Source organism: Phyllopteryx taeniolatus, chromosome 5 (genome assembly GCF_024500385.1).
Source record: "Phyllopteryx taeniolatus isolate TA_2022b chromosome 5, UOR_Ptae_1.2, whole genome shotgun sequence".
Taxonomy (NCBI): Eukaryota; Metazoa; Chordata; class Actinopteri; order Syngnathiformes; family Syngnathidae; genus Phyllopteryx; species Phyllopteryx taeniolatus.
Genome location: NC_084506.1, coordinates 30,907,847 through 30,921,852, shown reverse-complemented (window position 1 = coordinate 30,921,852; position 14,006 = coordinate 30,907,847). Strand labels below are relative to the sequence as shown.

The 14,006-nt window shown below is 42.6% G+C and overlaps 1 protein-coding gene across 2 annotated transcripts in view; it reads right to left on the bottom strand.

Annotated features, from left to right (window-relative positions):
* reln (reelin) overlaps positions 1–14,006 on the bottom strand; it is a 99,477-nt gene that overhangs the window by 75,168 nt on the left and 10,303 nt on the right. For both annotated transcript variants that reach the window (XM_061774850.1, XM_061774851.1), the window contains exon 2: positions 4,922–5,029. In XM_061774850.1, the coding sequence (XP_061630834.1) occupies positions 4,922–5,029 (108 nt within the window). The remainder of the gene's footprint in view (positions 1–4,921; positions 5,030–14,006) is intronic.

Genomic DNA, 14,006 nt, shown 5'->3' with positions numbered 1-14,006 from the left:
GACCAGGCAAGAAAAAATGTCACTATTTTGTACATTTTAATACAATTGCATTCCCATATTTATGAAAGGAAAGCATAAAATTTTTGAGGAAAGTCTGTGACTAGACCATTAAATTTGATCAAAGGGATTTCAATGTTGAGCCACAACAAAAGACAATTGGATGTATAAGACCATCCATCCATTTTCTGAGCCGCTTATCCTCGCAAGGCTCGCGGGAGTGCTGGAGCCTATCCCAATTATCATCGGGCAGGAGGCGGGGTACACCCTGAAGTGGTTGCCAGCCAATCGCAGGGCACATATAAACGAACAACCATTCGCACTCACATTCACACCTATGGGCAATTTAGAGTTGTCAATTAATTAACCTACCTCGCATGGTTTTGGGATGTGGGAGGAAAACCGGAGTGCCCGGAGAAAACCCACGCAGGCACGGGGAGAACGTGCAAACCTCACATAGGCGGGGCCGGGGGTTGAACCCCGGTCCTCAGAACTGTGATGCAGACGCTTTAACCAGTTGTCACCGTGCCGTATAATATAATAGATTATAAAATTTGTAACAGGCCTTTAGAAAACATAGCTTTTTCGCCTGTTGCCCAATTTTGCCCAATGGCCATCATTCTGCCCGGTGAAACTTTTTTTTTTTAATTACTGCGTGAACTAACGGTTTCACAATGCATCTCCAGAAAAAAATGGCCGGCGAGAAATAGGCATGTAAAAGTCAGCCGCTGGATAAAGTGAGCCCACCGGGCATCGATTCTGGGCCAGGAGGTCTCTTCTCCAAGGACTTCTTCATTGTTGGTTGGTCATTGCCGCAAGAAACCCCCACTGCACACAAGGGCTCCATCTGTTCACACTTGACAGACTTTAATCATCCTTTTTGTTTGTCCACAAATAAGGTCAAGGTGGGCTTCAACTGGCTGTTTAAATACATTTAAGGCTTATTTTCATATCATTTGATGAGTAACGGTAAATCCATAACCTAACCCCACTGAATTTTCTTTTGGAAAATCAATTAATTTGACTGAATTGAGTATTTGAATTACTGGAAGTTATCATTGAAAACGTATGAAGTGTTTCTAAGAGGAGAAATTGAGTCAATTGTGCAACTCACATGTTTGCTATGAAGCTGTTTATGTTTTACCATTATGCACTTTTTTCTTTTCCATTATGCAAGAAGTGTATTTCAGTGGGCCATCACCATCTGCTCTGTCAAAGGGTTCTATCAACAAAGCTGTGGTAGATTTTAAATTGGGATACGATAGATGGAGAACTTCAAACGTTTTAAAGGATGGGTGTTCTTTAATCTATGTGTTTCTACAAAAGTTTGCATGGATAAATTACATAATTCTTTTGTCAGCTGTTCAAAGTACACTGCTTTAAAATTTAAACACTAATCAGTCAAGCTTAGCATTCAAGCTCACTGCTTTTGTTTGATTATTGAAGAAAGATGTTCTTCATAAATAAAAATGTTCTTCGTTTATGTTTTTTTCTCATACCTGTATAAGAAATTTGGTTCAGATTACATTAGCGTGACACTGCCATCAAATTAGTGTATATATTTACTACTGTCCTAAAATTTTACTCTATATCACCAAAAACATTTGGAAAATAGGACTTCAAGCATATACTGTAAAACCAAAGCAACATTAAAAGAAATGTCCAAATTAGAAATATAATTATAAGAAAATGACCCTTAAACTACATTTATACCCAAGACTAGATGTAGGACACTCTATTATATTATATTAGTATTATATGAAGTGAACATGTAGCACTACACGTAATCTAAAATCAAGTAATAATTTCCCAGTTGACTTCAGGATCAAGGCAGACTACACCCTGCACTAGTATTGACATGGAATACAGATGGACCAGGCCGGCTGCATGAAAGTCAGACTATCTGTTGACCAAGAACAAAATAGCTCTTCAATCAAGTGAGCAAAGGTTGGTCGAGAGCCCTTAGTTCTGACTTTTTAATTTTGCATCTCACCGAGGCATTTTGGACAATTCTGAGGCTCTTATTTTTCAGTGAACAGTTTGGGGAAAGGTCTTTTCTTTTCCAGTACGAATGGATCCCAGTGTGCAAAAACAAGGCCCATAAAAGGCATGTTAGGATGAGTATGGTCTGGAAGAATTTTAGATTCCTGACCTCAACTGACTCAAACTAGAGTGCTGACTTCTCTCTGTCCTAATGACGAATATTTTTGTACATAAATTCTAACAGACAATATGATTTGTGACATCACAGCAGTCTCTAACCACAAACCAGTTTCACGGACAGATGTAGTGTGACGCTCAAGCATAGAAACAAACAAAATCATTAAATACACAACTCACCATTACGCTGAATATAGTTGTTGTAATTACGGGGAGTCATTCCCTTGTTTCTTTTATCTGTTCCCCTTTTCAAAGAAGCTCTCCAAACATATTTGGTTTTTTTCGTCATTTTTGCTAGCTTCAGGGCTTTCTTTTCACGATCATGTGATCGAGATGAGCGTTTTGACAGCGGCACAGTCAGATGCACCTGATTTTCAAATTTGCATTCTCAACAATCTATCCATTTTCGACAACATTAGTCCTAATTAGCCTATCTCTGCTTACTTTCTCTGCCAATCGCAAAGCACATTTTTACAAACAACTCACATTCACACCTTTGGACATTAAGGAGTCTTCATCTATCCATCCATCCATCCATCCATCAATCCATCCATCCATCCATCCATTTTCTTCCACTTGTCCAAGGTTGGGTCACAGGGGCAGCAGCATTAGCAGGGAAGCCCAGACTTCCCACTCTCCAGCCACTTCATCCAGCTCTTCCGGGAGGATCCCGAGATGTTCCCAGGCCAGCCGGGTTGTCCCCAGGGTCTCCTCCCGGTGGGACATGCCTGGAACACCTAACCAGGGAGGGTGTCTAGGAGGCATCCTAATCAGATGCCCGAGCCACCTCATCTGGCTCCTCTCAATGGGTAGGTGAGGGTAGGAACGTAGATCTACCGGTAAAATGGGAGGTTCGCCTTAGCTCCTTCTTCACCACAACGGACCGATACAAAGTCTGCGTCACTGCAGACGCTGCACTAATCCACCTGTCAATCTCCCGTTCCATTCTTCTCCCACTCGTACACAAGACCTCAAGATACTTAACCTCCTTCCCATGGGACAGGATCTCATCCCCGACCTGGAGAGGGCAGTCCACCCTTTTCCGACTAACAACCATGGTTTTAGATTCTGGGTGCTGATTTTCATCCCAACTGCTTCACACTCGGCTGCGAGCCGCTCCAGTGAGAGCTGGAGATTACAGCTTGATGAAGCCAACAGAACCACATCATCTGCAAAAAGCAAAGATGCAAATACTGAGGCCACCAAACCGGACCCCTTCTACACCTTCGCTGCACCTAGAAATTCTCTCCATAAAAGTTATGAACAGAATCGGTGACAAAGAGCAGCCTTGGCAGAGTCCAACCCTCACCAGAAACAAATCTGACTTACTGCCAGCAATGGGGACCAAACTCTGACACTGGATATAAAGGTACCAAACCGCCTTTATGAGGGGGTTTGGTACCCCATAGTCCCGAAGCACACTCCACAGGACTTCCTGAGGGACACAGTCGAACGCCTTCTCCAAGTCCACAAAACACATATAGACTGGTTGGGCGAACTCCCATGCAAGCTTGAGGACCCTGCCGAGGGTGTAGAGCTGGTCCACTGTTCCATCGCCAGGACAAAAACCACACTGCTCCTCCTGAATCTGAGATTTGACTTCCCGACTGTCCCTCCTCTCCAGCACCCCTGAATAGACCTTACCAGGGAGGCTGAGGAGTGTGATCCCCTGTAGTTGGAATAAACCCTCCGGTCAGCCTTCTTAAAAACAGGGACCACCATCCCGGTCTGCCAATCCAGAGGCAGTGTCCCCGATGTCCACGTGATGTTGCAGAGGCATGTCAACCAGGGCAGCTCCACAACACCCAGAGCCTTTAGGAACTCCGGACAAATCTCATGCACCCCCGGGGCCTTGCCACTGAAGAGCTTTTTAACCACATCAGTGACCTCAACCCCAGACATAGGAGAGCCTCACAGACCGCAGACTCTGCTTCCTCATGGGAAGGCGTGTCGGTGGAATTGAGGAGGTCTTCGAAGTATTCTCCCCACCGAAATACAATGTGCCGAGTCAAGGTCAGCAGCGCCCCATCCCCACATTGCACAGTGTTGATGGTGCACTGCTTCCCCCTCTTCAGACACCAGATGCTGTACCAGAATTTCCTTGAAGCCGTCCGGAAGTCGTTCTCCATGGCCTCACCGAACTCCTCCCACGCCCGAGTTTTTGCTTCAGTGACCACCAAAGCTGCATTCTGCTTGGCCAGCCGGTACCCATCATTTGCCTCAGGAGTCCCACAGGTCAAAAAGGCCTGATCGGACTCCTTCTTCAGCTTAACAGCATCCCTCACTGCTGGTCTGGTCCGGTTGGAGTCTTCAATTAAGTTAAAATGCATGTTTTTGGAATGTGGGACAAAGACCCACACAAGTGCAGAGAAAACGTGAACTTCACACAGGAAGGCAAGAGACTCGAACCTTGAACATCAAAACTGTGAGACAGACAGGCTAACCGCTAGCACACCGGGCTTCTTTTCTCAAAAGTCCAGTATTCTTGTTCAGTCTTGAGCCTTTCTTCTCCCAGAAGACATAAAAATCCTCTGGCATTCCTACTCTTCATCTATCATAGCCTGTCAAAACAGAAGTGGGGAAGTGGTCTTCTAGTCACTCTGGGAACGGATGTGGATCACTGAGCTGGGTCATGCGCCCTGTGAAACGTCATCATTCCAGTCAGCAGTGAGGGTCTACTCAGTTGGTCATGCAATGAAGAGCTTATGCTGGTCCTCAAAGCACTGATGAGGACGTCACACTGAGGGTTACATCTCAGACTTACCAAAGCCAAAAGCAGCCGGAGCGGGGATGGGAGCAGACTGGACGGGTGTGGAGGTGTAGAGGCCAGTCACCAGCAGACCATCGAAGGACACACTGGTAGAGATGGTCACTGGGGAGAGAAGATCATTTCATTATTTATTTTCATTAGAAATTCCAATTGATCATTGATATTGGACTGATAAAACACCATGCCTCAGACTTTGTGAACCGATTACATAGATAATTAGATGTGTGACATACACGTGAGGATGGCTAGTGTTCAATGTTTACTGACCACAAGTTGTGGATCCTGCTGCTAATGAGCAGACATGTTAACAAGGTGAAATGTCAAGTGTATAAAATAACCTGCATGCTTCGGTGTGGAAAAATAAATATGACAGCGGCTATAAAAGAGTACACACTCACAATTGCCCTAATAGTCCATCAAGCAGTACAGTAAGATTCCATTTGATCGTAGATTTATTTTGTGTTTCTATCCTTCGGTTCAACGTTTTAAAACCCTTTCCTTTGGGGAAAAAAAAAACATTTGTAGTGGTTTGGTACTTCAAGGGACTAGCTCGACATAACACAGTCTAATTATTGGTCAACAAAGAATTGTCACTTCTGTGCGACTTCCTAATTGGAGCTGTAAAAAGTCAGAATGTCAATTGAAAAAATGGATGTCATCTATTGTTTTCCTTTTTCATAGGCATCCTTTTTGTTGATTTAATTGGTTGGTTATGCTGTGTCGAACTCTACGAACCCAACGCAGCTATGGTCATCCAACTTGCACACCCAGTCGAACTGAACAAAAATGTACTGTGTGTGGGGAAACATAGACAGAAAAAAAAAACACTTGGATTTCTTGAAACAAGACAACAACATAAATTAATAAAAAAAATCCCTGTGCTTTGATCACAGCCAGACAGCAACAACCCTGATAAGCTAATTAGCTGTGACCCTGACAGTCGAGTTAGGTCTGCATTCATTTCAGGTCACCTCAAACAGCATCAGGGCAGAAATCTGCCAGAGTTCTATTATTCTGCAGTTGAGATCTACAGTTTAGTATAACCCACTGCAACTTAACTATTGATCCACCCTGTAAACAAAGACCCTGAGTGACGGGACCACAGAGCCGGCAGCTTCGCCTCTGGACGGCTTCCAGCCAGACAGAGGCGAACACGGGGGAGACGTCTGGCCTCAAGAAGAACCCACTCCCCAAAAATACACTTTACTCAAGAAGGAGTGAAAAAATAACCTGCAGTTGGCAGTGATTGACCCTGGAATCGGCCTCTGCATTTCGGGGAATACGAAAATGCAGTGACACCCGCGGTGTTGATGTGTTTTTAGTATTAAATGGCAACATGTGAGTTTGGTTTCGGCGCTTCTTCTTCTGGGGCTTGCTGTGTTTTTATGTGGGATTCTAGGCAGAGCAGACTGTGTGGCCCAGTCTCACACCCTGCATGCCTGTCTGGGTGACTCCATTGAGTCTTATGATACACGCAAGGCACCTAATGTTTGTGTAAGTGTGCCTGGATGAGCGTGTCCTGTTTTTGTGCATATCTCATGTGCTATGACCTATTTTAAGAGCAGAGTTCACCTCATCGTTTCTTCATATCAAAGCTTAGAAAACTAATATATATTTTGTGACACCAATCCTGGACTTTGCTGACACTCGTCATAAAATCTCTCACAATCTGGTCAGAATGATGGAAGACTAACTGTTAAAATGAAGAGCACAAAGACAGGTGCAGTACGATGTATTTTGCTTGGCAACAGCAGCATTATATTCAACAGCACTATATGCACTAAATGAGGGGAAACGGCTTTCTCATTCATATCAGCAATTTCAGTGTTTCCACTGTGAATACATGTTTGTTTTTTTGTGCTATTTTTGCATCCCGGAGCACTTTATCTATTCAACAGATGCAATCCACAGTGCACTGAGACACACTGGCTGTGTTTACATTACATTCATTGATCCAAGGCCATGTTATGTTGTATTCAATGGAGTGGTGGAATATATTTAATGCACTATGTCAGCCCTGGCTTCACCAGCCTCCGTACACACAATTCGCTTATCTCCATATTTCCATTGACCTGCATCGTCAAGGTTACACATACTCCATTACTCTCCATAGACACATAGACTGAGTGTTACTCACACACATACAAAGGATCCGCCTGCAGTTTCTCTCCATTTCCCATTTGAGAAATCATGGCCAAAAAAAAGCTCCCTTCTGCACTTTCTCTCTTAGCAGACTACCTGCTCCGTTTGAGGTGGAAGCATAAGGGCAGTTGGGAGCACAAGGTTACGGATTTGGGCAACAAAATGAGAGTGGGGGCTAAAGGTCTGAAAAGGTGGTGATGCCTGTGCAGTGCGGCGCAACCTGATCAATACAAATGCAAGAACTAAATTATTTACACATACCCTCATCGACACTCATGTCACACTTGCAGCCGATCAAATGAGCCAATCTGATCAAATCCAATTACTTGTGCGGGTACTATTCGTTCACACACACACACACACACACACCTTTGATGGTTGCTTTTCTCATTCTCATCCATACTTTTATTTTTGACTACTGCTCACTTGGCCAAAGGGAATGAGGAGCCATAATGGAAGAACGGGAGCCAACACTCTCATACAACACAGAGGCAAGGTGTGTGCGTGTGTGTGCATGCGTGAGTGCGTTCGTGCGTGCGTGCGTGCATGCATGGCCATTCATTCCTTACATCCATAATTTACAAAGGTGGGTAGAGTAGCCACTTATTTACTCAAGTAAGAATATTGTTATTTTAGAAAAATAAGACTCAAGTAAAAGTAAAAAGGTAAGCCTCCTAAGTAACTAAGTACTCAGTGAAAAAACTCAGTAGCTGATGAGTAACTTCTTATTTATTGACCACGGACTGCCAAAGACCTGGGAGCTGTCTCTTTTAATGGAAAACGAGTACAATTATCAAGATACGTGCTGGTCAGCTGTACAGGTGTCATTTTATATTTGAACACAGCAGAGAGCAGAACCAGTGGCTCTAAGCCAGCATGTAATATTGACTAATCAATGTGGTATGCCTCATTACAGACATACACAACCATGCCGATGCTCAAGTATTGATGGGCCTTGAGATTTCTTCAACACCACCAGGAGTAATATTATGGCATAAAACACCAGCCAGCACATAACACGATGGAAGAAATCATATTTACACAAATCCATTCACCTTCATGTGAAGAATCTCTCAACGAAAGTAGAGACGCAACAGGTTACACAAATAACCTAAATAAATGAAACAGCTACATGGCACGAAGTCTGTTTTACAGAAGCATGTGATTACTGTATTCATTCATTAACAAGTTGCACATTCGTTACTTTTGCTCTGATTGGCCAATGTGGAGCACATTAGTTAAAAAAAAAGCAAGCATGACCTTACTTTGGAAGCAAAATGGTACAATAGGTTTGTGAAAAATTGCTTTGAAGAGAGTCATGCATTAAATATTATAGATTCCAGGTCATCCCTAAGAGTTGTTTTGGAATCCACTAATGAATGCACCTGAGCATACAAACACAAAATATGTCCAAATTCAAAGAGGGAATTAACTAATGTGAATGGATCACTGTATGCTAGGTGAGGAATCATTTATAGGCTCCTGCTAAATACTGCCCACTGGCATTTAAAACAACAATAATGTCTCCTGATGGTGTTGAAAAGCTAGCTGGCATGGGCTCATTCTTAGGAATAATCATGGAGGAGGATTGAGTGGCGCTGGGAAGTAAGAACTGATTTACGTTTCAACCTTGCTCGCTTCCATTGAAGTCCTCTTGGCGTCGTTGGCGGGGCCTGAATGGTTCCTTTTCTAATGCTCTTCTGCACAAACACACCCACTTTCATAAGCTTCACCGCAGACGCCACGCTAAAGGTTCTGCGAGCGCAATGTAGAGCAAGCCACATAGCAGCCCAAATATTCTCAGACGGAAAAACCACAAAAAAAACAAAAAAAAAAAAAAAGTGAGAGAAGCGAGGAGAACACCCTTTTCGTTTCCAAATGAATGGAGCTTTTCTTGGCAACACTTTAGATAAAGATAGCTGACCATCTGACCCATATCCCACAGACAGACATACACGTGCCGAGAGAGGACCCGGAAATGAAGAACCGGCCCGTAGGGAAGCTACAATTCCATCTGTTTGCGTGGCCATGACAGCAGGGTCAGGGTGCCACTTCACTGTGAGCGTCCTGTGCACAACACCTTCAAGGAAATGGAAGGACGCAACGGTTTTTTTTCAGCAAGTTCCATAAAATGCAGAATTATTAAGTATAGATGTATCCGTTGCAGTATCAAGGGATCGTGTGGGAAGTGTAACCCTGCACATGTATGTGTCATGCGGTGTTCCGGTGAGGTCTAAGAGGCATCATTCCATTGCGTAACCTTCTGGCACCATCGTGGCCTGCTGGCACTGCCATCTGCTGTGAGACACTCGATCAAAGGCAACCTATTGGACACTGAGCTTCTACAGGTTTTAATAACATCTCCAGCTCCTTATGCAAAAGTCTCTAAACAACGTATCCCAGAGGACCAGTTTACAGGAGCTTTTACGAATGCTGCCAAGGATTCTAATGTGGCGTCGTAGCATCATACTGTATCTCTATCGAGGGTCCTGTCTCCCTTAGTTTGGCTTCACCCCTACAACAGGCGTGAAGAGAAAGACGAGTGCGGTTCAGTCACAAGCATCCTGTTCTTCACACATAATCTGTCGCAATCACACTTCATTGTGCTATAATGCAAATGCATGCGTCTGGCTGCATTCATACGAGGCTGTAAATCAAATTCTCTGACATGAGTAAGCGAAAGTGTTTAACATCTTTCTGCTAAAAACACTTGGAAGACACAGTTCCAGTATCTTTTCTAATCATTTCTACTTATTAGGGCAATATTCATGAAAATATACTTTTTATTTGGCTGTACAAATAGTTGAGGCACTGGAGTGCCGACTCACTCATCAAATGTGACATTATACAACAAAGCAAATAGTTTGTCAGCCGCCTATTTCCGAAAGTGTTTCCGTGAACGAGACATTCTGCAAATTTTGCCAGATTGTGACTTCAAAGTGCCATTAATTCACATAATACCCCCCCCCCACACACACACACACATATTTTCTTTACCCTTTCTTATCTAAGCTGGGCAAAGATCGGCCACTTTCAAGCTACGACTGGGCTACACTGCCTTAAACACGATGTATGTCATAGCCAAACGTCAAGCAGAGCTCAAAATGAGTTTTGTTAGCACAGATTAGAATTAGCTTCGGCTAGGCGGCACACGCTCAGAATGTGACATGTCCGCTATGTGGATCCACACACAAATTGACAAGCGCATGAAGTGTATTGCATGAGGTGCCATTCCTCGAGTGAAAATGTGTTTGTCTTATGGGGACTCGTTTTTATTAATCACATTTTGTAGTAGTGTTGAAGCGGCATGCCTCATTTAATCCCGTAGCTCCACCTCCCAGGGCATCCACCTGGGGAGGGGCGGCATCCAAACGGGCTCAGGTGGGTACAGGTGCACTTCGACCCCCATCTCCATCTGTGACGGTCAGTTTTGGGGGGTGAAAACATTTGATCACCGCCCCTCATCGACAATTAAAATAATCTGTTTGCTGTAAATCTTGATCCTTGGGGTATTTTGACTAAAAGTATTCCACAGACATGTCATCAAGACACCAAAACTGTTTTAAATAGTGAGAAAGAAATACTAAATATCCCCCATCCTGATAGGGTGACATGAGAATTAGGGCCAGAGGGCCTGTAATACCAAAAGGGAACAAAACATCAGCGACTTGAAGCAGTAATATCCGGCACATAAAACAAAAAATAACATGCATTTTATTCATCTAAAAAAAAAAATGATAAAAAATGCAGCATTTGCGGTTGTTCCAAATTTTACATTGGATTAGGGGTCAGGAACGCCTTGATTTGTTCCCCCGGTCGCTCGGTGACTGCCAGGACTGGAGAGTGAGCTGTCCTTATGATCAACACCATGTGTTCTGCAGACCAAGACACAGCCTCAAATATCCAGACTTGACAAGCACCCTTTAGTTGTAAGAACAAAAATGAACTTGTTAAATATTAGAAAAAAGGAGACACATCGCTATAGGAGACACATTAGTCAGGAAACAAACAATCCAAATGTAAACACAAAGGGTTACCTTGTATTACCAGGGGCAAAACATAATCTGAGGGAATGCACAAACACAGTAACAAATTGGCTTAAGGCATGAAACCACAACCCTGTACAAATTCTGTGGAAATACAGATTTCAGCACAAATAAGGAAATACCACACATAAAAAAAAAAAAAAAAAGATTCAAACTGGAATAATACTCACTTGAGCACAAACCTCTGCCAAAGTGGGATAATCCTTAATTGGATGAGCACCAAATTGTACACGTTGATTGATTGATCATTTGCATCGAGATCAGAGATATTCACCTGGCTTTTCTCCTTGACTAACTGTAGACCCCCCCTTATATTCCCCCAAGTTTGGTTAAATCGGTCCATTCCTTTTAGTGTAACTCTGATTGTGCACACAAACAAATGCAGTACCACGAAAGCATTACCTCAAAATCAATGAAAAACTGGAACATGTTAAGCAGCAGTGAAAAGCAGAAATGGACAAACATCAAGTGTTCCTCTGTCCCGTCTGACCTGCTCCACTGGGAGCTGTGCTGATAGGAAACAAGGAGATAATGAGGCCTTAGCTGTCAATCGTAGACTCTCATTGCCTCTCTCTCACACCGAGGGGCAAACCCTGCAAGGTCCTACTTGGCGACGCGAAGCGACTTGACCTCCTTTCCTTCTTTCTCACAGCTGGACTTTCCCCAACCTCCCATTACCCCAGCGCTACCTCATAACTTAGCGAGCTGTGACCACACAACCCATGACAGTGAGGAATTGGCGAACTGAATGGGAAACTGTATGGCTCTGTTCCAGTTTTAGGAAGAGACAATACCGTTTTTAATAATTTGGCACAAAGAAAGTAAAGTTGTGTTTATTTTAGACTAAGCGCTAGCAAGCATTGGCAAAACAACGTGTTCCCATAGCTCGGCTAACGTTGTGAACTAACCAAAAATATTAAATAAGTAATGATAACAACTGAAAAAATACACCTTACCTAAACAGATTTTTATTTTTATTTTTTTTCCCAATGCCAGAAGCTTGTGGCTCTTAGGCTGGCACTAGACAATGCATTTGCTCATGGATGGGGAAAAGCTTGCATCTCTGAATCTGTTGCTCCATTGTCATCAATGCTCCATGTTGCTGCTGTCCCTATTTTTTTGCACATCATAAATCCCCAAGATCTCAACCACACAATTACTCAATCAAGGTCTCGACTTTTACCTCTCTCTTTTAATGTCTTTGTTATATCGCGTCGTCTTTCACGGAGGTTGATCAAAGTAGAAAGCCTATTTTGACAAGAGTAAGGAGTAGAAAGATATCAGTGTTCAAATATAGGGAGTAAAAGTAAGAAGTCCTTGGAAAAACAAAAACTTAAGAATAGATAAGAAAACTCTGATTAGGTACAGTCATAAAGTATTTGTACTTCATTATTTCCCACCACTGAGTTTGACCAACACTACTGCAGAAACCCACTAAACATTAATTTGCAGGACAAATGCGTTTTGGTACTTCAAGGCATGCAGATCCAATATGCTATATTGCTAAGCCACCAAACATAAGATGCAAATCACTGACTACTGACCACTATCCTTGAGGTTTGCAGTTTATAGGATATGGCAAGACTGATTTCTAGCTGTTTATTTGCAGTAACTCTTCGGTTCAAGGCAGGTTCATAGAGGTCACATTGACTGTAAAATAGCACAAATTCTGTACAATTTAAAATAATTAAATTTTTTTTTTTTTTTAAAAACCTCTCCAGACCTATTCAAATCAGGAAATCACTGATATAGAACCTGTATGACAAAATGAAGTCTGGTCAAGGGGGCAAATACTTTTTCACGCCACTGTAGTTTGTGTATGTCTAAACTACAAAGAATTTTTGCTTCTATGCAATCAATCAAGCAATTAGCGCAGCAGCTCAAAGAACAGACATCAACTAAAGTTCCATTAACAATAACTCATTATGTGACTGGTTTCAATAGTGGTTAGTCATAATGATTAATATGTTCAGGTATTCAAGACAGCACACAGATGTCATTCAGCATGAAATGATGAGTCTAATTTATTTTGTCATTCTTGAAGCCAGACAAGAGTTAGGCTGTTGATGGAAGTATAAGACATCCTGCTTACTGGAAAGGAAACAGGGATATTTGGTATCGCTTCCTGGCGTCAAAGGTTACAGATCATGGCCAACTTAGTGTACTATTGACATTTGTAAAATTGCCTCCATCGCCTTTAGGAATAAAACGATTCAGTGGAATAGAGAAAGGCAGAAGTGAGCAATGTGAAGGGGGGGTTGCAAGTAGAGGGGAGGGATTGAGTTCTGATTTCGAGTGTTAAATGGAGTAATTAAAGACAACAAGATGGTGCATTTGTCTTTATATCTAATTGAATTGCTCTAATTAGACAACCATAGTGGTAATTAACATAGTCAGGCTGTATACATTTCAAGCCCTTTTTCTTAACTTCTACCTTCTCCTCATGTCAGATGTTCTCCACATTGAGCGAATAAGAGCAAAAATTATTCTCTACAGTGGCAACTGTCCACTTCAGAATTATAAATCCTGATCAAGTTTGTATTATTTCTGTGCCAGATGTGTAAATGAACCAAAGAATCCACCAATTAATTCAAAAAAAGGATTATGCACTGCACAGTTGTACATACTTTTATTTTTTTTTTTAAATAAGACGCAGGTATCTTTCGAATGTGGATATAAATGGGATATGTATCGATGTGAGTGCAGTCTAGACACTCATCCTACCTATATGTCATCAAAAGGCGAAAAACGCCACTTCGTGTTATTCAACAAAACAGACGTGCGACAAGCAACGGCGGACGAAGGAGCAGAAAACACTCCGTCGCGAAAAGAAGATGCTTTAGAAGTGATAAATGTATGGGGGGGGGCAGTTCAAGAACAAAATCCTTGAA